The sequence below is a fragment of a genome, unplaced genomic scaffold (assembly GCF_019419815.1).
Source record: "Pyrus x bretschneideri cultivar Hongxiangsu unplaced genomic scaffold, Pyrus_bretschneideri_v1 Contig44, whole genome shotgun sequence".
Classification (NCBI taxonomy): Eukaryota; Viridiplantae; Streptophyta; class Magnoliopsida; order Rosales; family Rosaceae; genus Pyrus; species Pyrus x bretschneideri.
The window spans coordinates 1,060,643-1,084,460 of NW_025999768.1; the positions used below are offsets into that span (position 1 = coordinate 1,060,643).

The following is a 23,818-nucleotide window of genomic DNA, read 5'->3' on the forward strand; positions in this document are numbered from 1 at the left end:
ATAGTATCTGATGTGAACAAACACATAATTTGAAAAATTTACAAAACCCAAGGAAATGAGGAGAAAAACTCGTCGTATGTCACAATCATCATTTAATTAACTAGTTTTTCTTAATTATTAGTTTATTAAATAATGAATGAAATTTAAAAATCTGATTAATTCAAATGATATGACTGTTTACATCAAATATCACCTACGATGATATGAAAATGTGGTATAAAAACATGATATGAATAGCATTACTCTTTATCTATACTATCTCTACTAATTAATAAAACATTTATTGTCAAACAAAACCTTATGGAATTACTAGTTTAACCCTCTAATTAAAATAGAACATGAATAAGAAATATGGGGCAGAAATGTAATTTCACACAACCAAATTTTGCTGTTATTTTTCAAACCCTCACATATATGTAATCCTAACATATATCTAATTTAATAATAAATAAAAAATAATAATAAAAAAAACTTCCCACTCTCACATTCTCTCTATCACTCTTTTCCTCTCTTCCTCTCTCCTATTTCAAAAACAAAAATAAAAAAAATTTCTCACACACTTTGTGTGTGCTTATATGCTGGTATATATTAAGAGAAGACACATTGTCAACTTTATTCCCTAATTTTTCCAATTTTGCCCTCATTTTTGAGAAAAATGAGGGCAAAATAGTAATTTTGTACTTTTTGACAAAATGACAATCATATTCCCATTTTTTTTAATTTGCTCTCATACACAATATTTACATAAAGAGGGGAAAATGATAATTATATGAATAATGCTAGGTAATTAATTTTTAGAGCATATTTGCTAACAAAATGGGTTTATATTTTGTCCTTTTTTTTTAAAAATTTTTTTTACAAAAGATATTACGTACATTAAGAGAAAGGGTGTGAGTTTAACAATAATGTTGTTCAACTTTATCTTTGACGAGAATCGAACTTAATATCTCTCATTTACAAATAAAAAAAAAATACCACTAAATCATAATATTAAATAACATGATATTCTTTTTTATCTTTTCAATTCAATCCTCATTACTTTATTAAGGGTGGCCTCCACTATTGACTAAAGTTGTTTAGAAAGAATGGCCTCCACTATTGACTAAAGTTGTTTAGAAAGAATGGCCTCCATTATTGACTAAGGTTGTTTAGAAAGAATCTTTGCTGATAAGATGGGTTCACATGAACGATGCTCGACTGCTGAACATTTCAGCAAAAGCTACCGCTTACATCCAATTTCGAGTGAACACGTATTCAAATTTTGATTCTTTTAATAAAATTTGAACATATGTCCATCCGATTGGATGTAAGCAGAAGATCCTACTGGAACGTTTAGCAGCCAAGTAATCTTCGGTTTATATTGCTGGACCACACTCCACTCTTGAACATTATGTTCACGCTCACAGGTGTAAAGTGGCATCAATTATAAGGGGTCCTTTCTTCTTATACCACATTTTCTTGAATTATTGTTAAGCCTTTCATTCAACTTATTCCCTCTTCTTGTGTCCTTCCTTGGCTTTCTCTCCATTCTCTGCATTCCTCTCTCTAATCTCCCCTTATCGGCCCGGTATGGATCCTGTAAAGGTGCTAGAAGTTCTCTACACTTTTCCGGTGGAGGGAATACTGAAGTCGGTCGCTTCACTTGCTGCTCAAGAAATCGGTCTTTTCCGACGATTCAAAAAAGAACGAACTGAGCTTCATCAATCGTTAATGGAAATTCAAGGGTTCTTAGGCGATGTTGCCCACAAACCACAGGATCAGGGCATGGCAGTCAGAAACTGGGTCAAGGAACTGAAAGACGTAGCTGAAGATGCCGATGACGTCTTGGAGGACATCAACTACGAAGTTCTCCGGCGTAAAATAGAAATTCAAGACCACATGAAGAAGAAGGTACTTAACTTCTTTTGGCTCTCCAATCCCATTTTATTTCGTCAAAATATGGCACACAAGATTAAGAACATCAGTGCCTCACTGGCGGTTCTCAAGAGTAAGGCATCTTTCATTGGCTTAGTTGAAAGGAGAGTAGATCCAACCCCTCCAAGTACAGGGGACAGAGAAACCGTCTCAAGCTTCGGTCATGATGAGAAGATCATCGGAAGGGAGAAGATTGTGTCGGATATCATTGCAACGTTGATCGAGTCCAAGAATCAGGAAAAGAACCTTTCGGTTAAGGCCATTGTGGGAATGGGGGGACTCGGAAAGACGACTTTGGCAAAATCAATATTCAATGATGATGCTATTGGTAGACATTTTCAGGAAAAATTGTGGGTGTGTGTGTCCAACACTTTTGAGGTTAATTTGATTCTACGTAGGATGCTTGAATTGTTCGACCCAAAAAACGCTGGACTTCAGGGTCGGGAAGCATTGCTGAAACAACTCAACGAAAGTTTGAAAGGGAAGAGATATATTCTGATACTCGATGATGTTTGGAATGAAGATGAGGATTTATGGAGCAATTTTAAGAGTTGGTTGTCTGGACTCAATTCTGCCCCCGGAAGCATTACCCTTGTTACTACCCGCAGTGCTAAGGTTGCATCAATCATGGAGACAATGCCTAGGTGTGATTTGGGGTTCCTACCAGTGGAGGATTGTTGGTCCATAATAAAGAGTAAAGCATTATCAAATGGTAATGTTTTTCCTCTAGATTCAGATCAAGAGCGCATTGGAAAGGACATAGCTAAAAAGTGTGTTGGTGTACCATTGGTGGCAAAGGTATGCATTGATATATTATTATATTTCCCCTTGTTGTTATGTATTTGAAATTCTATTTTAATAACATAAATATAGAAATAGAAGGATGGGTGGGGGTTTTTTGGGTGTAAGATTTAATTTAATTAATCGTTGAAAAAGGTTACTCTTATATTAATACCTTGTGTAAGATTATAGTCTAATTCGAGTCCCATTACTCAATATCCAAGTCAAAATACATTTAATTACCTCACTTATTATTTATAATTTGAGGTTTTATTAGTCTTTTCCTCCTAGCTATAATAGTAATACCATGTGTTCACATTATGTTAATGCATTTAATTATCTTTTCATTTTATTCATGATAATATTTTTGATATATACATTTAGGTACATTAATTTTTTTAAACAATATAATTCGATATACTTTACGTTCTTCATTTAGTTACATTAATTCATTTTATATATTTTGATACAAAAAAGTAGGTACATCAACTCATATAATATTTTGCAACAAAAAAGTAGGTACATCAACTCATACAATATTTTGCTACATACACTTAAGTACATTAATGTACATTTTGGTACAAACATTTAGTACATCTTTTAGTATATTTAGATACACTTATGGATTTGCATATTTTTCGTATTTCTAATATTTTTTTTTTGGAAATATTTTCTCATTTATAATTGGATGAAGTTAAGCATAAAATCAAATATTTATGAGGATAATTTTTAGAATGAAGATAGACATTAAATATCTAGTGAAAGGACTAAAATCAATATATAATCTAGAATTTAGAATTAAGTACTTAAAACCTCTCGTCACTTAGTATTCCGGTCTAGTGGTTCTTTGTTACTTGTAAGTGAGGGATATTAGGTTTAATTCTTGCCAAAAGCGAATTTAAATCACATTATTGCTAACCCATTGTGAGGCTTATCCTATTCCCTCACCCTCTTAGCGTAGATAATATCGTTAATTAAAAAAAAAAACCTTTTTGTGTCCAAATTGGTCTCAACCTTTTTAAACATTTCAAACAAGTATCAAACCTATCGAAAATTAAATTTCTGTTAAATCATCTAGGGCTTACTTTGTCTCCAAAATCAATAGAAATTAATGGAAGCATGGTCTCCACCAAGTAACGGTCACCACCACCCATATTAGGCCATCACTTCCAAACCTAACGCATAACCCCTAACTTCACCCTACAACTCAATTAGCAAACATCGAGAAGAAGGTCGTGGAGGTTGCTGAAATGGTGCAACCTATCATGATGTAGCCACAACCATCTTCACCGCCCACTTGATATTTCCTAATCTTCATTTTTTATTTCCATTTTATTTGTGAACTTTTTATTTTATTTTCACTTCATATCTTTTTTTTAAAGTTATTTTTATTATTATTTTATTGTTATTAGATTTCAATCTTATTTAAGGACTAAATTTCAAAAACTTCATTTTTAAATTTGATAGTGGGTGAAGAAATAAGACAAGTGGTTAAGTAACAGTACTCTTAATCTAGGAATAGCTTGCATTTTACAAAGGGGTGTGATATCCACACATCCCTTTTTACTTCTTCCACACCTTTTTAGTTTTCGATCGTTGGATCGGATAATTGAAGAAGATTAACGGACATAAATTAACAAGAGGTGTGTGAGAAGTAAAAAGAAGTGTGTGGATAGCACACCCCTTTACAAAACGCTCTTTCAAACTACGGCCTTTACGAACTCTTCAATTACTAAGTTATAAACATGATGATTTTATTCTAACACTTGTATTTAATTGATCTGATCAAGTATTAAACTATTAATTTATTTGTTAATAGGTTTTGGGAAGCATTATGCATTCTAACTATAGTACACGTGAATGGTTGTCAATTCTACAAAGTAAGATATGGGAATTACCAAATGAAGAGGAGAAAATCATGTCGGTTTTGAAGTTAAGTTTTGATAATTTGAAGTCGCCATTCTTGAAACAATGTTTTGCATATTGTTCAATGTTTAGAAAAGATTTTGAAATTGAACGAGATAACTTGGTCCAGCTTTGGATGGCTCAAGGATATCTCCATTCCTCTCCCAACATGAGCATGGAGGATATAGGCAATAAATATTTTAATATTCTATTGCAAAACTCCTTATTTCAAGATGCCATAGAAGATGAGTACGGTGGTATTACCAAATGCAAGATGCACGATCTTGTGCATGATCTTGCAGAGGAAATATTTAAATCTGAAAGCTTGATGGGGGACTCTGACCAGATGGATGATGCACTTAAGATTCAGCATGTTGGGCGAATTTCTTCCACGACACTTGAAAGAATTCCACAAGGGAGTGTTAGGAGATTGCGATCATTGTTTGTTGATTGGGAGGTCCCTAGTAACATCCTCCAAAGGTTTAGAGCTTTACGGATGTTGAATTTATCTGAGGCTGCAATAGAGGATTTGCCTAGCTCAATTGGAAAGTTGAAACACTTGAGATATCTCAACATTTCTAATACAAGAATAAAAAAACTCCCAAAATCTATTGGCAAGCTCTATAATCTTCAGACGTTAAGAATGTCAGGGACATGGACTCTTACAAAGTTTCCTAGGGAAATGGAAAATTTGATCAACTTGAGACATGTTTATTTCGATAAGTACAAAGAAGTTCCATTTGGGATGACAAGATTAACTCATCTGCAAACGCTACTTTCTTTTATTTTGGATAGAGCGAGGTGTCATAGACTTGATGAGCTAGGTGGGTTAAATGAATTGAAAGGGGAACTAGTTATTGGAGCATTGGAATATGTGAGAGACAAGGAAGAAGCAATGAAATCAAATTTAGTGGGAAAAGCAAACCTACAAAAATTGAAATTAAACTGGGGGAAGCACCATTCTGCGAATCATGACGAGGATATTCTTGAAGGACTCCAACCGCACTCCAACTTAAAAAGCTTGACGATTAAGAACTTCATGGGTACTAAATTTGCATCATGGATGATGAGTGATTCGTTGCTCATTAATTTAACGGAGATTAAGTTAATCGGTTGGAGAGAATGTGAAGCGGTCCCACCACTCGGACAGTTGCTGAATCTTGGAAGGATTTCCATTGAGAAATGCCCCAAACTAAAATCCTTTCCAATTGCACAATTCCAATCTCTTAAGGAGTTGAAATTACGTGGTTGCCCAAATCTAAGATGCACTTCAATTCGCAGTCTGCCCTCGCTCTGCAAATTGGTTATTGAAAGATGCACTACTCTCCACCAGCAGCAGCAGCAGCAGCAGCAGGAAGAGGACTTGTCTTTAAACGGTTGCACATCCCTCCGTGAATTGACAATTGAGGGATGCGATGGATTCACAAGTATACTGAGTGGGCTCCATTCCTGTACTAGTCTTCGCACACTGGATATCACCGGTTGTCCAAATTTGAGGACCTTGTCGGGTCCTGGGCTACCAACCCCCGCCTCTCTTGAGACAATGTATATATGGAATTGTCCTAATCTTGAGGCTATTCCCAGTTTAGACAACCTCACGTCCCTCACTGTGCTAGGTATTAGGAGTTGTGATGGATTAACAAGTATACCGAGTGGGCTTGCATCCTGCACAGCTCTTACCAGTTTGGATGTCGATGGTTGCCACAATTTGATATCTTTGGCGGATCACAATTTGTCCAGCTTGCAATCTCTTTCCTATTTACGTATTAGTAATTGTGGGAAATTACAATATTTGCCCAAGGGGCTGCACTCTCTATCTCGTTTGAAAAGGATGAAGATCGGTCCATTCTGCGAGGAGCTCGATTCTTTCCCGGATTTTCAGTTCCCATCGCAACTGGAAGAATTAGAATTGTACGGGTGGCCTAAGCTCAAGTCTCTGTCTCAGCCCATTCAACACTGTACTTCTCTTACTTCTTTGTCCATTTCTGATTTCGATGGTGTGGAGGCTCTTCCGGAGTGGTTGGGCGACCTTACATCTCTTACAAAGTTGACAATTTCCTCTTGTGAGAATTTGAGGGCCTTGTCGGGTCCTGGGCTACCAACCCCCGCCTCTCTTGAGACGATGTCTATACGGAGATGTCCTAATCTTGAGGCTATTCCCAGTTTAGACAACCTCACGTCCCTCACTGTGCTGGGTATTAGCAGTTGTGATGGATTAACAAGTATACCGAGTGGGCTTGCATCCTGCACAGCTCTTACCAGATTGGATGTCGATGGTTGCTACAATTTGATATCTTTGGCGGATCACAATTTGTCCAGCTTGCAATCTCTTTCCTATTTACGTATTAGTAATTGTGGGAAATTACAATATTTGCCCAAGGGGCTGCACTCTCTATCTCGTTTGAAAAGGATGAAGATCGGTCCATTCTGCGAGGAGCTCGATTCTTTCCCGGATTTTCAGGTCCCATCGCAACTGGAAGAATTAGAATTGTACGGGTGGCCTAAGCTCAAGTCTCTGTCTCAGCCAATTCAACACTCTACTTCTCTTACATCTTTGTCCATTTCTGATTTCGGTGGTGTGGAGGCTCTTCCGGAGTGGTTGGGTGACCTTACATCTCTTACAAAGTTGAGAATTTCCTCTTGTGAGAATTTGAGGACTTTGTCGGGTCCTGGGCTACCAACCCCCGCCTCTCTTGAGACGATGTCTATACGGAGATGTCCTAATCTTGAGGCTATTCCCAGTTTAGACAACCTCACGTCCCTCACTGTGCTGGGTATTAGCAGTTGTGATGGATTAACAAGTATACCGAGTGGGCTTGCATCCTGCACAGCTCTTACCAGATTGGATGTCGATGGTTGCCCCAATTTGATATCTTTGGCGGATCACAATTTGTCCAGCTTGCAATCTCTTTCTTATTTACGTATTAGTAATTGTGGGAAATTACAATATTTGCCCAAGGGGCTGCACTCTCTATCTCGTTTGAAAAGGATGAAGATCGGTCCATTCTGCGAGGAGCTCGATTCTTTCCCGGATTTTCAGGTCCCATCGCAACTGGAAGAATTAGAATTGTACGGGTGGCCTAAGCTCAAGTCTCTGTCTCAGCCAATTCAACACTCTACTTCTCTTACATCTTTGTCCATTTCTGATTTCGATGGTGTGGAGGCTCTTCCAGAGTGGTTGGGCGACCTTACATCTCTTACAAAGTTGGAAATTTCCTCTTGTGAGAATCTGATGTATCTGCCTCCGGTCGAAGCTTTGCAACGCCTAACCGAATTGTCTGTCGATGGTTGCCACAATTTGATATCTTTGGCGGATCACAATTTGTTCAGCTTGCAATCTCTTTCCTATTTATGTATTAGTAATTGTGGGAAATTACAATATTTGCCCAAGGGGCTGCACTCTCTATCTCGTTTGAAAAGGATGAAGATCGGTCCATTCTGCGAGGAGCTCGATTCTTTCCCGGATTTTCAGGTCCCATCGCAACTGGAAGAATTAGAGTTGTACGGGTGGCCTAAGCTCAAGTCTCTGCCTCAGCCAATTCAACACTCTACTTCTCTTACATCTTTGTCCATTTCTGATTTCGATGGTGTGGAGGCTCTTCCAGAGTGGTTGGGCGACCTTACATCTCTTACAAAGTTGAAAATTTCCTCTTGTGAGAATCTGATGTATCTGCCTACCGTCGAAGCTATGCAACGCCTAACCAAATTACATGAGCTAGAGATTTATGTCTGTCCCCGTCTCAGAGAAAGATGCGCCAAGGACGGCCCAGAATGGCCAAAGATATCTCACATATCACATATCACAGGTAATCTTTATTTTTATCTCAAATCAATTATCCATGTATATTTTTGTTCAATATTGTTCACTCACTCTCGTTTTCTGCAATAAACGGATATTAGACTGGTGAAGAATCGGAATCATTGTCACTTGATGATTCAAAAGGCTCTTGCCAGAGTGATTACGCAACCTTTCGTGTGTGGAAGATCTATCTATTCACAGCTGTGGGAATCTCAAGTATCTACGGCAGTGGGGAAGCCGGTACAATTTTTTCTGTTGCGTTCTAAATTAAAAGAAAATGCAACATTTCTCACATTTCCGACAGTCGAGAGTAGGTTTCTTTCCCGAAACAGTAATTCACGATTTGTTCTGTTTTCTTGTCTTAGTTCCATTTGATTGTTATGGTGCGGATACACTTTTTTACGGGGTTGTGTTTCATCTCACTGTGTGCAGGTTCACATAGAGTGATTTCCATATGTCCAGATTCCACAAATGCGGGTTCCATGACAGCACCATGCTAGGTAGCTAGTTAGGCTTTACCTTTGCTGGTTCCTACAAACTATCTCATTCATCCCATGTTCAAAACTTGGTGGTTTAAAAATGGGTGTGGGATCTGTTGTGCAATGAATCAGTGTAGGCTAAATACTAGTATATATCCATATTGTCCTTGACTTAATCACTTTGGTGCAATACTTTGGGTTGTGTCCCTGACTTATATGACACCGCATAACCCTAACAGGAACAATGTTTGAAATGCTTTGACTAGAAAATACGTTGGCTTGACCAATTTGCTCTCTTAGTATGAACATTGCATGATCCATTGATTGTCGCAGACTAATTAAGGATCATGCATGCACTGTGCAAGTTGTGCAGCATGAAATTACAAATCCAGAGTCATATACGTTTTTCTGTTTTTCTGATCGGACATTGTCTCTCATTTTAAATACCAGGTAGTTCATAGGCTGCAATGAGACACAGAGATGAAGATCTCAACTGGTTTCCTCATCCTACTGCTCTGCAAATTTTGTTCATGGAGAGCGCCAAATAGGTTAGCATTTTCCTTAACAAAAGCGAATGGTATTGCATCCTTCAGATTTATATTTTCTATCTGCTTATAAGTTCTTTTTTATAACTGTTGTGAATACAAATGTATGAACAATGAGTGGTTTATGATTGGTTTGGTCTGCAGGTACCATAACTATCAATGGTTGAATAAAGAAATTTGATGTTTATAGTTTTACTGGACAACCTGCAATCGTAGAAAGTGATGATCTTGTCCACATAGTGTAGCGGGTAAATCCTGAGTTCCAGCAAAGGGATTTTACAACTATTTTGTATTGAAGGATTTTAGGAGATTTCAGTGTGAATTCGGTTTGGAAAGCCTTATAAACAGCAATGGCATGCACAACTTCAACCTCCCAACATAGAGCCACCATGGGTTTTGTGCTGTGTCAACTAACACAATGTTTGGAAACGGAGGTGTCTGGGCATCGAGAAAGAACTCCAGGCTCAAATGAAGAAACTTGTGTTATGATTTCACCATACCAGAGTTCACCTAGAGTGATTTCCATATGTTCAGATTTCACAAATGCAGGTTCCATACCATGCTAGGTAGCTAGTTAGGCTTGACCTTTGCCGGTTCCTACAAACTATCTCATTCATCCCATGTTCAAAATTTGGTGGTTTAAAAATGGGTGTGGATCTGTTGTGCAGTGAATCAGTGTAGGATAAATACTAGTATATATTCATATTCTCTTCGACTTAATCACTTTGGTCCAATACTTTGGGTTGTGTGCCTGACTTGTATGACACCACATAACCCTAACAGGAACGATCTTTGAAATGCCTTGACTAGAAAATACGTTGGCCTGACCAAATTGCTCTTTTAGTATGAACATTTCATAATCCATTGATTGTCATAGACTAGGCATCTCCATGTAATAAGGATCATGCATGTATTGTGCAAGTTGTGCAGCATGAATTACAAATCCACACTGTCATATACGTTTTTCTGTTTTTCTGATTGGGACATTGTTGCACGTTTTAAATACCAGGTAGTTCATAGGCTGTAATGAGATAAAGAGAGATGAAGATCTCAACTGGTTTCCTCATCCTACTGCTCTGTGCAAGTTTCGTTCATGGAGAGCGCCAAATAGGTTAGCATTTTCCTTAACAAAAGCAAATGGTATTGCATCCTTCAGATTTATATTTTCTTTCTGTTTATAAGTTCTTTTTTTAGCTCAGATCCAAGCAAGTGCAAGTTGTTCCAATACTTGGATCATAACTATCAGCAGTGGCCCTCCTTCTAGTTATAGTGCTCATACTCGTATGGAAGCTTAGAAGAAAAAGAAAACTAGGTACCATTTTATATGCTTGATACTTATTCAGTTAGAACCAATGCTGTTACTATGGCTTAGTGGTATTCCTATGATCCTATCCACTTTGTCAGAACTCATATGTTTTTGTCTGCTTAAGCTGAAGATGGAGAAAAACATAACAAAACACCTGTAGCATCAAAGAAGTCCCAGTTCAATTACGACAAGATTTTACAATACACCGAAAATTTTCAAACTAAAATCAGGAAGGGAGGATTTGGGATTGTATACCATGGCTACTTGAAAGATGGCACTCAAGTTGCGGTTAAAATACTTTCTCCATCGTCATCGCAAGGAGCTAGGGAGTTCCAAACAGAGGTTTGATAGTTATAATTTAATTCCTTGGAATGCAAGTTAAATGCCTTGTCTCGTTGGTTAGAGATTGATGAGTTCCTTATCGCTGCAGGTTGAGCTCCTGATGAGAATCCATCTAGAAACTTGGCCTCATTTATTGGATACTGTGATGATACCGACAACTTGGCACTTATATACAAGTACTTGCCTAACGGAAACCTAAGAGAATATCTCTCAGGTATGTAGTTATATGTTTTATAAGCATTGTCCTCCATCAGAGGGTTTCAAAATATTGAAGTGTCACGTTAATGGTTGCAGATGCAGATAGAAGCTCACATGTAACATGGGAAATGAGACATCGGATAGCATTAGATATTGCGTTAGGTTGGTGCTGCGTGTTACTTCGTACGCTAATATATTTGCGTAAGTTCATGTGCCTAATTCAACTTATGTACATTGTGAAATTTGGTTCACAGGGCAACATTACTTGCATAAAGGATGCAATCCACGTATCCTGCATAGAGATGTAAAGATTGCCAACATTCTCTTAAGCGAAAACTTGGATGCAAAAATAGCAGATTTTGGTATGTCCATGGTTTTTCCCAGTGACAATGAGACTCATGTTGTGGCACCGGTCATGGGCACAGTGCGGTATTTTGATCCCGAGTATGTTCAGACTTCGTGTTCTTAGAATTTTGATCATGACACTCCCTGACTGGTTTGAGATGATGTCAATCGGTGCGTTTTGGGAGGAGCTCGATTCTTTTCCTGATTTTCAACCTTCAAGTTCCATCACAACTCGAAAGATTAGACTTGTGGGGGTCGCCTAAGCTCGAGTCTCTAACAACTTTGAAGATACACGATTTTAATGGACTGGAGGCTTTACCAGATTGGTTGGGGAACCGTACATCTCTTGCCCCCATTCGTATTGAACCTTGTATCACTTGTTCGACGTACTCTGCGTAGTCTTTAGTTTTTGCAGTTTCTCTTTTAAGTGTAAATGCTATCCAACTTTAGTCGCATTACGCTCTAAATTAAGATTGATAAGAGTGAACATTATGATCTATTGAACTTCAGTTGGATGTCCATACTTTTGATATTTGAAAGAAAAATGTGCCTTGGGACGAAATGTTATGTTCAAATATATGTTAAACGATTGACTCCACCTTCATTCGTAAATAAAATCCCTACGCAGAATGATTTTAGACGGACCCATCAGCATCATATTCCCGCTTTCGGTCCAGTTCTATATTATTGTTGTTGTACACTTTTCTTCGACATACAGTCCTACCAGAAATAAAAACTTTCGATCAAGAGATTATTGTTTTCCTTAGGTGAATATTATGATGTCGCTGGCCGGGCCGGCCTTAGAGATTTGATTAGGCCGGCCCTAACCATTGGTCATTTACACACGTCCTTGCTATCGGAGTTGAAATTGTCGAGTACACGACTGAATTCACCCCATTTACAGATAATAAAGGAAGCCTTGAGCAGGATCCCTCTCCGGCAGGGTGAATAGCATCGCAGCCGTGTTGTCTTGGCCAGGTGGACACAACATAAATGACAATCCGACGACCATTTCCTTGTACTTGAACGAATCCCTCAGTCAGCTTCAAATTCAATTTCAGTGGCAAAAGATTCAGTAGAGTCAGTGTGGTTTCTGTGTATCTCTTTCTTTGCTGCTTTTTTACAGAAACCTTTTAATCTGCACTCACCAGTCTTCTTTTTTAGTATCAAACAACCTGAAGAGACTCCCATCTTCATCTGGTTTTTAACTGAAGAATTCTGTTGTACCAGACTGAATGAAGTACCATATGAAATAAGTCGTACTTCTTTGGCTTCTTGTGCCAGAAGAAATGTTGTTGCACCATCTTTATTCTCGACATCATTGTAAGGTACTTCTCTTCCGGGATTGAGAGCAGAATGTTTCTCAAATTGGGGATGTCCCTCTCTTGTATGAAAACTGCAAATGCCTCCCAATTAAATACTTCAAAGAAAGGAGGCATGTAACTGTCCGATATGATGACTGGCACGCACTTGTAGAATATGGCCTCAACTATTCGAGGTGTGTGGACCTCGTAACCCCTGGCACATATGCAATACTTGCTGCTCTTCATGTATTCCCTATACATTCTTTTGCCTTCAATATCATGCGGCATTGGGCCAAAGATTTTCATGTCGGGTTCTTTGTTTGCCCAGTAGTGTAGCAGGATTGGTCGGAGATAGCCATGCAAGCCCCCGGCAAAGAAGGCCAGGATAGATCTTTCTGAAGCAGGTTTTCCCCCAAGATCCTGAAGAGGATTCTCCACGGAACGTATATATGTCACAGGTAGACTGGTGTCCTTGCCAATTTCGAATTCTCTATCAACATGAGCGTTGCAAAGAGACCTGATGCAATTCTTCATGCACTGTTTTGTGAGCTTGGGGGCCTGAAATTCCATTTACAAGGATGTGTTAGATTAAGGCATCGATTGAAGACAGTCTATAATCCATAGGACCTCATCAGCATAGACAGACGAGACCAGAAAGATTAGCGACTTTGACAGTATGAAATAGAAACTAGATTGATGCATGAGAATCATACCCAGTCATGACAAGCGACAAGAAAATGATCTGCCCCTTTCGTTCTGTTCCAGAAAGGATATTTTCTAGAAATTAACCCAACGTAGCTCTTCAAAACTTCTTCTAGGACCGTCTTACTCTTACGATGGATAGAGTGTCTAGGAATAGTCAACCTTAGCATATGTGAATCGAAGGGTAAATAGAATAAATGAGCTTTCTTGGGGTCCCTCACAACAAATTTTTTATTTCCTTCAATTAGTTTCATAAACCATCCTTCTGACGCATAGATTCCTCTCATCAAAGGCTGATGGAATACCGGCTTTTCACCTTCCCTGTAGATGTAAACTTTGAGCATGTGCTCCATCAAGTCATAACTCCTGCAGTCGAGTACAAATAAAATCTCAAGATTGTCATGGGTTTCCAAAAAGAAGCCTACATTTCAAATTTTTTACTCTCGAAGGATTCCATATCTGTATAGACTATAGAGACGATAAGCTTCAACGTGAAGCAGATATTTGAAAAGCACCATATTTATATACAGACACAATTGAAGCAGTTTACAAGCAATCATAAAGAGGAAAACAATACAAAGCCTTTACTAGATGCATATACGAAGTGGACAGACAAATTGGGCTTACCTTATAAATTTGGAGAGATTTCGGAAAACAAAAGCACTAAGTCCTGCATTGTCCCTTATGATGGGAGCATTCTCAATCTCCAGTTTTGCAGATTGTAGTTCACGATCACGTGCTGAGTACCTCCGCAGTTGCTAGTGCCAATAAAAGTACAAGTGAGGATCTGGAAATCTAACTCATTTCTCGTTTCCCAAATTGGAACCTCAAAATTAAATTCATACCATTGAACGAGAAGAAACAGAACTTTGAAGCAATAATGAGTTCATCTGTGATATTGATGTTGGTCGTCGGTTCCACTTCCTTAGTACAGATATATCAGTCATTGTAGAATTATCATCCAAGGTGACTGAAACAGGTTGCCGTAGCTCAATCTTCTGGTGATCAATTTGGGTTTCTATATTTTGTTCGACATTGCCATTTGAATCTACATTCAAGTTTTCCAGACTCTTTGTAGAGCTTTTTTGTGATACAACTGGCACAAGACCAACTTCATTTCTAACTTCATTAACCTTAAAACCTAAGCTGATTCCAGGCTCGTTGTCTTCCCTGTAACTGTCAGCTGATTCATTAGCTGTCTGTAAGTAACCAGTTTTAAAATCTTGAGTCTTTCCCTGGATAAAAACTCCATCTTCATTTCCACCCGTTCCCACGGGATAACTCTTTCCAAGTGTTACATTATTCTCTAACATGGACTCCCCAGTCAAACTGCTGTCATTACCTAGTGCTAATCCATACACCCAGGTCTGTTGTCTCGTATCATTCCCATGCCTAGATTCTTCATCCGAATCGGAAACTTCAGTGTCATTACCCACTAGGCCTTCTACACCACCAACACTAAACTTGCCAGACTTTGACATGTTTGAGCTACTAACATTGGCATACATTGTGGCTGTTGAAATTGAACCAATATCAGCAGGGAAAAAGAAAAAAGTTGTGTCGTAGGGAAGCTCTAAACACTGGGATACAACTACAATGGCAACCGCCCCGCCGATTATTAACAGCAGTCTCCGGATTCGAATGTTCCAAAATCTCTGGGTTCGAGCAGCAGCAGTATCCATATCATACAAAATGCACAACAGCTGAAACAAAGATTATACATTTACCACAAAAACTATGATATCCATATACTTAATACATGCCATCAAGAAATTACACAAATATTGCCAAATCCAAAACAGGAAAAGATTTAGGATTTTCGCAACGAGGCCTTGATGCAACGGAAAGGTGACTCAAAGGTCGCGGGTTCAAGTCGAGAAAACAGCACTTTTACAAAGCAAAGATAAGGGCGCAATAAACGTTCCCCACTCTCGCAAAGCGGGAGCTTCGTTAGCTTGGGTTCGTTCTTGTAGTAGCATCCTACCCACTATATTAAATTAAACAAAAAAAACCCATAAATTTTAAAGCCTTTACAAAACCAAATGAGGATTAGACTCACTGTTTTGAACACACTTCAAAAGCTGGAAGAAAGATTATACATTTATCACAAAAACCCAGAAATCTATATGCATTCCATCAAGAAATTACATAACTTTTCCAAATTCAGATTTCAGAACAGGAAAAATTTATGATTTAAAAACCCCCATAAATTTAAAGACTTTACAAGATCAAATGAGGAATTAGAATCACTGGTTGTATTGAGTACCTTGAATGAATGGGGGAGCTCCGACTTCAGAAGAGATCTCTGTAGCCTTCGGTCAACTAAAACCGCTGCTGCTTCTGCTTGTGCTACTGCTTGGCCAAATTATTATAATCTCAGAATACTCCACGCTGGAAGTGGAAACGGCAGGGTACAGCTAAAAAACCCTTCCAGTTTTATAGTATTTACTGCGAAGCCACTCCTTCGTCATCCTTGAGTTTTACGCAATGAAAAAACGTCTACATTAGCAAGAGGAAACACTTTTTTCGTATCAATATGTTAACGTAATTTAATTGTAATTGTTTAAATAAGAAGGAAGGAAATAAGATAGATAAGATAAAGAGATTCCTTTCCAGAAATCAGAGCACACAGTGCTACAGATATTGACTTAAACACTTTACAAGATCAAATAAAAAGAATCAATCATTGTTTTTTAGTACTGTAGCCAAGAGGATGTTTGGTATTCTTTTAATTTATAGTTTTCAAAAGTTATAAATATAGCTAAGTTAATTGGTAATAGTAATCATTAGTTTTAAAAACAGAAAATGGAATCTACGAAGGTACCAAACAGGCCCTTAAATTAGGGGTTTAACCTTGCTGTTGCATATTACTACGGTGAAAGCCACGTTTTCGTCAAACGGCATGTCGTTCAATTAGTTGTCGCGCTCGAAGGGACATGGCCGTTGGCAGTTAGCGCCAAGTTAAACCTTAAGCCCCCCTCCTCTCTCTCTCAATTCTTCCCTGCAAAATCTCACTTTGAAAGCCCCCTACTGTCAGCTGCTGCGACGTCGTTTAACTGATATGCATCCAGAACCCAGCAAAAGGACTCCTATCTGCTGAAAGTTTGAAGCTTTCGGCTTCAATTTGAGGAACCCAGCAAGAAATGGCGCTAAATTTGCCCACTTCCTGTCCCATTTTCGCGCCACTATTGAACCCGAGCCCCACCCACAACCCGGCCCAGCACCGCCCGCCAACGGAGGTCCGATTCGCGCGGTGGAACAACGCCAACGCCGAGAAATTCAACCAACGCCGGAGGGCCCAGCAAGAAATCGAGGACGATATTCGCCGGGAGCGCCGATTCGAGTCCGCTACCAGAATTGCCACTCTTTCCGACTACCTGCCACCGCCGCCGCCGCCGCCAACGCCACCACGAGTAGTGAAACATTTAAATCCATTGGCACGCCGTCGTATCCCTCGAGCCCTTCAATCCCAGGCAAGAAATCCAAGTACTCCAAAAACCCTAACCCTAACGATTCGCACCCGGCATTTCGCCGAATTATAAGACCCACGAAGGTCTCGAAAATTTTGAGGGAGAAAAGGCCGGCTAGTCGACAGAAATGCCGACATTTCCATCGGCGACGATGGGCTTTCTTACGTTATCGACGGAGCCCCTTTTGAATTCAAGTACAGCTACACCGAGACTCCTAAACTCAAGCCCATTAAGCTCCGGGAACCGCCGTTCGTGCCAGTTTGGGCCCACCACGATGGACCGGCCATGGACGGGTCGGGCCCCCTTGCCAGCAAGCAAGAAGAAACTGAAGGAATTCGACTCTTTCCAGCTGCCTCCGCCGCACAAGAAGGGGGTCAAGCCGGTGCAATCTCCGGGTCCATATTTGGCCGGGTCGGGTCCTAAGTATGTGAAGTCCAGAGAAGAGATTTTGGGGGAGCCGCTGACAGTTGAGGAAGTTAAGGAATTAGTTAAAGGGTGCATCAAAACCAAGAGGCAGTTGAATATGGGTATATCTATAGATAATCTTCTTCCTTTGTTTTTTATAGCCTTCATTTGGGTTTTGATTCATTTGATTGCTTCTTAATGAGATTTGTGAAATTGGAGAGCGTTCGATTTGGGTTTTCGTTGATGAAAGTTTTTGACTTTAGAGCTTCGAAATGCAGGAAAATAGTAAGAAAGGTTATGAGTTTCTGGTTACTGATTCAGTTCATTTGGAATTTGTAGGTAGAGATGGTTTGACCCACAACATGTTGGATAACATACATGCTCACTGGAAGCGCCGGAGAGTGTGCAAGATTAAATGCAAAGGTGTTTGTACAGTCGATATGGAGAACGTGTGCGAGCAATTAGAGGTTGGTTTCTCCTTGCTGATTTCTGAATGGATATGTTTGGGGATGTGTTTTTCTTCCAGTTTAGTTGAATATGCTCGTCCTTGTGTTTTACTTCCAGTTTTTCTTTTAAGTTAATTATTCTTGGATCATATATTATTTGACAGGAAAGAACTGGAGGGAAGATCATTTACAGGAAAGGTGGAGTGATATACCTTTTCCGAGGCAGAAACTACAACTATAAAACTCGTCCTAAGTTTCCTCTCATGCTTTGGAGGCCTATCACTCCTGTATATCCTAGACTGGTTCAGCGGGCTCCCGAGGGTCTAACAGTAGAAGAGGCATCTGAGATGCGTAAGAAGGGACGGAATCTGATACCAATATGCAAGCTTGGTAACGTGCTTATGCCTTGAATTTAATCTGTTGAATGGCAATAAGAATGTTTAAGGTTTGGCCTCAAGTAAACTGATAATGTGTTGTTTGATTTTAACAGGGAAAAATGGTGTGTACTCTGAATTGGTAAAAAATGTCAGAGAGGCCTTCGAAGAGTGTGAGCTAGTTCGAATAAATTGTCAGGGGATGAATGGGAGTGACTACCGAAAAATAGGTGCTAAACTTAAGGTATGCTAAATTTATAGTTTCTTTGTTTAACAAAACATTTCTCAAGTCATGATGATTTTCATAACAAAGCATGTTGAGCAATATTCTTTACCATGTGAATGCAGGATCGTGTCCCTTGTGTGTTAATGTCATTTGAACTTGAGCACGTTCTTTTGTGGAGAGGACGGGAATGGAAGTCTTCTCTTCCAAATCTAGAGAGTGATCTCAAGGAAGTCAATGAATCTGATGTTGATGATTCAACTTCAATTGCATCAACATCATGTACTTCTGAAGTTGTGGGGGCAGAGGGAAGTGAGGATCTCTCGCCATCACTATATGTTGAGCCACATGCCACAGTTGATGGGGCTTCTACCGTTGGAGGATCCTCTGAAAACAAACCCATTTCAGATGTTGAAGGCTATATAAACAATGAATCAGAAGCTAAAATGAATGCCAGTAACAGCTCAACATTGCAAGACAATATCCACTGTGCTGATGATAAGTCAAAAACTACGCCGCTTACATCTGAAATTGATCCCATGTTGGCTAAAGCAGGCTGTGCTGATGAAGAATCACCAACTGCAGTAATGGGGTCTCGGACCATGGCAGTGCCTGTTGGAAGCGCCGAAACCAGGTTGGATTCCATAACGGTAGGTCCTGGAAGTGACGAGAATCCTCAAGAAGCTTCAGTAGGCTCACAAATTCATAGTGAGCCAGCAAAATTGAGTGCACCTTGTACAGAAAATGTGTTGTTACTCTTGAATGAAGCTGTTGGTAGTGGGAGTGCACTTATTTTAGATGAGTCATCCCTGGATGCCGATATTATTTATCAACGGTCAGTTGCCTTAGCGCAGTCTGCTCCCCCTGGCCCGGTGTTTAAGCATCAACGACCCAAGAAAGTAGCAGTTTTAAAGAGAGTAAAGGTTGTGAAACAAGATGCTGGGGATTCAGAAGTGAAAGAGAGAACAGTTTCTGTGAAGAGAGGAAGTGAGAAGATTCAGAAGAAGGGTAGTAAAGTTAAAATGACAAGAGATTTTGGTGAAAATATACTAGATAATGTTGTACCACAGGGAAGTTTGAGAGTTGATGAACTTGCTAAGCTATTAGCATGAGTTCCTGAGACGTATTTATGAATGTTAACACAGCTTTTGGTGATAAAATATGACACATTATCTCACATGACTTCCTCTCCATCTTATTTCACTTCCCATTTCAGTTTTCAATTTCTGTTATTTTAATCTTGAAAACACAAAACCCCACATGTATTGGACTGCAGAGGTGAGAACCGGGAAGTTGGGGACAATATCGGTGTTGATTGGTAACCGGCCATTCGACTAACTCATAAACTTTATCATGGTATTAGAGCATCTTGTGGTACCACGAATCACCCGAATTAAAGGTTATGCATACTTCACCCATCCCATATGGCATTTCCATATTTCGACACTTTGATTTGATATCAAGGGTGGAGATTTATAAATGTGGTTTTAATGTTTCAGTCACAACTCTTAATATCAAATCAACACACGGTGTCCAGAAGAACGAGACTCTTCCACATTTTAGCTATGACTTAGGGACTTATCCAACACCTAGATGACATCAATTCTTTAAAACTTTGAAAATTTTTGAAACTAATCCCTAATTATCTATAGAACTGGGTTTCAGAAAACAGACTATGGAAAAGAAATCTGAACAATGTTTTTTGTACTAGCTAGAGAGAGATTGATTCTAAACTTGTGCTCCAGACTTCCCATCTGGTTGGCTTGGCTTCCCATTGGGTCCAATTTGCTCCCCATCTCCTACTATTCTTTTCCAAAACCAATGTTTCTGAAACAGAAGATATATTTCTTCTATGGGGACTTGCTTTGTCTCTGGCAAGAGGAAGAAGATGAAGGTACTCATGATGATTATCAAACAAGCAAACAGCAGAAAAATCCCATATTGAAGATGGCAAAGCCCTGCGATGAAGCCCTGCGCTATCAAAGCCGTGAAGAGGAGATTGACACAGGACAACGACACTATGTCCAGCCGAACTCATCTCTAAAGGAAACAGCTCACTAGGAACTAACCACCCCAAAGGACGCCATGACCTTCCATAAGCCAAAACAAATATGCATATGACGATAACAAGGAAGGTTCCTATCCCTTTACGGTCACAGCAACCTGCGTAAATTCAGACATTCTAGTGAGTAATTTATTTGAAGTCCGGAGAAAAACTTCCGTACCATTGGGATGTCAATGTGGCGGCATCCCAAGCTAATCAAATACTGGCGTGCATTATAACTTTCCCATGCGACAGTACTTGATTAACTTGGAATACTGCCACAGTGGCATCCCAGTTATAGGCATTCAAGTAATTAAAGTAAGAGGATTTACCAAGCAGCATATCATTTGAGTTCCAGCTTCTAAGAAGGAAGCTCTTCTACGAAACTTATCATTATAACCCATTGCAATGAATGTAGCAACAAGAAGTGCTCCACTTATGAAGACAGATGAGTACAGAGCTGCCCCCGATCCATATCCCAAGCTCTGAAATATGACAGGTGCATAGACGAGGATCGAGTTCATGCCAGTAAGCTGTTGGAATGCAGGGATTCCCAAGGCCCCTATCACCAATTGGGAGCGATTTTTTCGTGCGAGTAGATCCCTAAACGGGTTCTTTATGGCTCGAGCTACATTGCTAGCATCAACCAGGTTGGCAAACTCCGCGTCAACTTTTTTGGTACCTCTCACTTTCTCAAGTATAGTTCTTGCCTCTTCTAACCTGCCTTGCTCTACAAGGCTATTTGGGGTCTCAGGAAGAAAAAGACCCCCAACAAACATAAGAACTGCTGGTACTGTAGCTAATCCAAGAGACAATCACCAACCCCACGGATGGATTTTATCGGTTCCATAATTTATCCAGTTAGCAATCAGGATGCCTAAGCAAGCTGTCAGCTGGAAAAGTTGGTTAACTGCTACTCGAATTTTCACAGGAGCCATTTCCCAGAGATACAAGGGAACTGCCTGGATTACAGAACAAGAAAGTTGTTAGTAAATTAGAAATTAGAGGTCGACGGATAGCATAGCATTAAGCTTACATGATTTCCAAATCCAAAGTCAACACCAAGTAATATTCGTCCGATGATCAACATTGCAATGTTTTTTGCAGCAGCATTCAGGACTGCTCCTAAAAACAAGCTGACTGCTCCAACAAGAATACTTGCCTTTCTTCCTTTGTTTCGGGTAACATAAGAAGCTCCGAATGTAGAAATGAGGCCCGCAAAGTACAAACAGGATGTGAAGAGTGTCAAATTTGGTTATCATATTTACAGTAGTCTGTCTCATTGAGGTGCAATTGCTTCCTTCTGTATATTTTGGGGAAGAATTCCTTCAAGAAATCATCCATGGAAGTCACTCCACCTGAAATTTACCAGAGAGTAACTTGTTATGGTAACTCTTAATTTGTAAAGACTTCTGTCTATTTTTATCAAAAGGGAATCATGGAAAGGATAAGCTCCAATGTTAGGTGAGGAGCACATCACTGATGGTTTGTTGCAACTAATGGCATATCATTGAAAGATTTTTGCGGCAATTTGGAAATTTAGTAAAGGAAAATGATTGCATTGTTTTGTTGCAACAATCCATTTTTTCTAGCCTTTGAATAGAATAAATAAACCGAGAATCAAGGGATGGAAACATGAGAAGCTCAAAGAGAAAATGAGAGCGTGAAAATCACAATCATGTGAAAAAAATGTCTATCTATTACTTTGAAATAGACCATAAAAGCCTTATATCATCATTTGATAATTTTTTTTTTCTTGAACAAACATAAAAAAGTCTTCATCTTTCTCTTCATATGTCCATGAACACTCAAAATTTCATATTTCAGACACCTCCCCTAATCTCTCAAATTAGTTCTATAAAAACATTAGTACTGAAGCTAAGCATCAGTCAAACAAATCCGGTTCACAGGATATGATGATGCTAGGAAATACAGATATATGGCAGATCAGAAGATAATGATTTTTACAGTCCCGTCACTCAATTCTCCTCTAATTTATTCAATCCAAATGCTAGAAAAACAACGAGGAGTGCATATGAAAGAAAATGAGAGTGAAAATTACTACCTAATAAATAAAAAATCTAATCTATTTAAAATTTTGAATAGACCAGGAAGAAAACTGACCTGAAACACCATGATCATAGCCAAGGAGGAAGCCTCCAAGAGCTGCAACAATGTAGGCAAAGACGAAATACCCAGTAATTCTGTACTCATACTGATGAGCCCTTTCAGATACTACTCCACCTCCAAATCCTCCTGCCATTCTCTCTCTCTCTCTCTCTCTCTCTCTCTCTCTCTAATATGTCAGTTATGGCAGTAGAACTATTGGCTTGCTTGAATGCTGGGGAACAAGGACAATATATACATAAAGAGGAGCAGAAGTGTCTCTGTGTGTGTGTGTGTGTTTGTGTCTATATATGAGTAAACTGTCGATTTACCCCCTAAACCTTCACCTAACTTTTGATTTCCTCCCTGAACTTTTCTATTGGAAAATTAAGGACTCAAACTAATTTTTTTAGCCGATTTGCTCCCTACCGTTAGTTTTTCACATATTTTATCCGTATTTCTGTTAAGTGAGACCATTTGCACAACATGTGATGGTAGTTAAGTCATACTCTTAAAAATGATTAAAAAACTGAAAAAAAAAAAACAAACAAACAAAATTTTCCCTCTATTTTTTCCCACTAATTCTTATCCTCAATTTTATTTTTCCCTCTCACTGCTATGCATGAGAAATGTCATACGGTGTTATTGTCTTCATAAGTAGCTAAGTTAATCTTTTTCTTGAAGCATGTACTACTATTGTTATTTTCTCTAACAAATTAATAACTTGACAAATGCTCATGATGTTATTGTCTCCAAAACAGTGCATTAATATAAAAAACATGTTCATAATACTCATAAAAAAATGCTCAAGATAATTACATACTTTTCATAATGCCATAATAATCCCAATACAATTCCACAAATGAGAGGGTTAAATAAAATTGAGGATAGGAATTAGCGGAAAAAATAGAGGGAAAATTTTGTTTTTTTAATTTATTTTCAGTTTTTAAACATTTTTAAGAGTGAAATGACTTAATTACCTTCACATGTTGTGCATATGGTCTCACTTAACAGAAATATGGACGTAATATATGCAAAACTAATGGTAGGGGCAAATCGGCTAAAAAAAATTAGTTTGAGTCCTTAATTTTCCAATAGAAAAGTTCAGGGGGGAATCGAAAGCTAAGTGAA

General features: G+C 38.9%; 3 protein-coding genes and 1 pseudogene across 17 annotated transcripts; 2 read left to right on the top strand and 2 right to left on the bottom strand.

The window, feature by feature from the left end:
• Nucleotides 1-1,354: 1,354 nt before the first annotated feature.
• On the top strand, nucleotides 1,355-12,175 carry LOC125469589 (putative disease resistance protein RGA1). 15 transcript variants are annotated; one of them, XM_048567081.1, is made up of 12 exons: nucleotides 1,355-2,712; nucleotides 4,514-8,405; nucleotides 8,500-8,708; nucleotides 8,831-8,898; nucleotides 9,328-9,425; nucleotides 9,567-9,988; nucleotides 10,432-10,533; nucleotides 10,617-10,734; nucleotides 10,853-11,070; nucleotides 11,159-11,284; nucleotides 11,365-11,430; nucleotides 11,523-12,175. In XM_048567081.1, the coding sequence occupies exons 1-3, from the start codon at nucleotides 1,570-1,572 to the stop codon at nucleotides 8,505-8,507; spliced, it is 5,043 nt and encodes a 1,680-aa protein (XP_048423038.1). In that variant the 5' UTR covers nucleotides 1,355-1,569; the 3' UTR covers nucleotides 8,508-8,708; nucleotides 8,831-8,898; nucleotides 9,328-9,425; nucleotides 9,567-9,988; nucleotides 10,432-10,533; nucleotides 10,617-10,734; nucleotides 10,853-11,070; nucleotides 11,159-11,284; nucleotides 11,365-11,430; nucleotides 11,523-12,175. The 15 variants fall into 15 exon arrangements, with proteins under 15 accessions (XP_048423038.1, XP_048423032.1, XP_048423041.1 ...); XM_048567075.1 differs by having other exon boundaries at nucleotides 10,622-10,734; XM_048567084.1 differs by having other exon boundaries at nucleotides 9,567-9,971.
• A 159-nt stretch (nucleotides 12,176-12,334) lies between these two features.
• Nucleotides 12,335-16,039, bottom strand: LOC125469590 (probable glycosyltransferase At3g07620). Its single transcript, XM_048567090.1, has 5 exons — nucleotides 15,886-16,039; nucleotides 14,465-15,322; nucleotides 14,247-14,377; nucleotides 13,631-13,985; nucleotides 12,335-13,475 (listed from the first exon to the last, which is right to left on the bottom strand). The coding sequence occupies exons 2-5, from the start codon at nucleotides 15,299-15,301 to the stop codon at nucleotides 12,807-12,809; spliced, it is 1,992 nt and encodes a 663-aa protein (XP_048423047.1). The 5' UTR covers nucleotides 15,302-15,322; nucleotides 15,886-16,039; the 3' UTR covers nucleotides 12,335-12,806.
• Nucleotides 16,040-16,588: 549 nt separating this feature from the next.
• LOC103943884 (CRS2-associated factor 1, chloroplastic) lies at nucleotides 16,589-19,714 on the top strand. Its single transcript, XM_048567356.1, is given in 8 exon segments — nucleotides 16,589-16,991; nucleotides 16,994-17,205; nucleotides 17,207-17,347; nucleotides 17,349-17,616; nucleotides 17,834-17,961; nucleotides 18,105-18,330; nucleotides 18,431-18,558; nucleotides 18,663-19,714. Coding segments are annotated over 8 exon segments (2,319 nt in total). The 5' UTR covers nucleotides 16,589-16,762; the 3' UTR covers nucleotides 19,650-19,714.
• Nucleotides 19,715-19,937: 223 nt separating this feature from the next.
• Nucleotides 19,938-22,919, bottom strand: LOC125469688 (annotated as a pseudogene).
• Nucleotides 22,920-23,818: the final 899 nt, after the last annotated feature.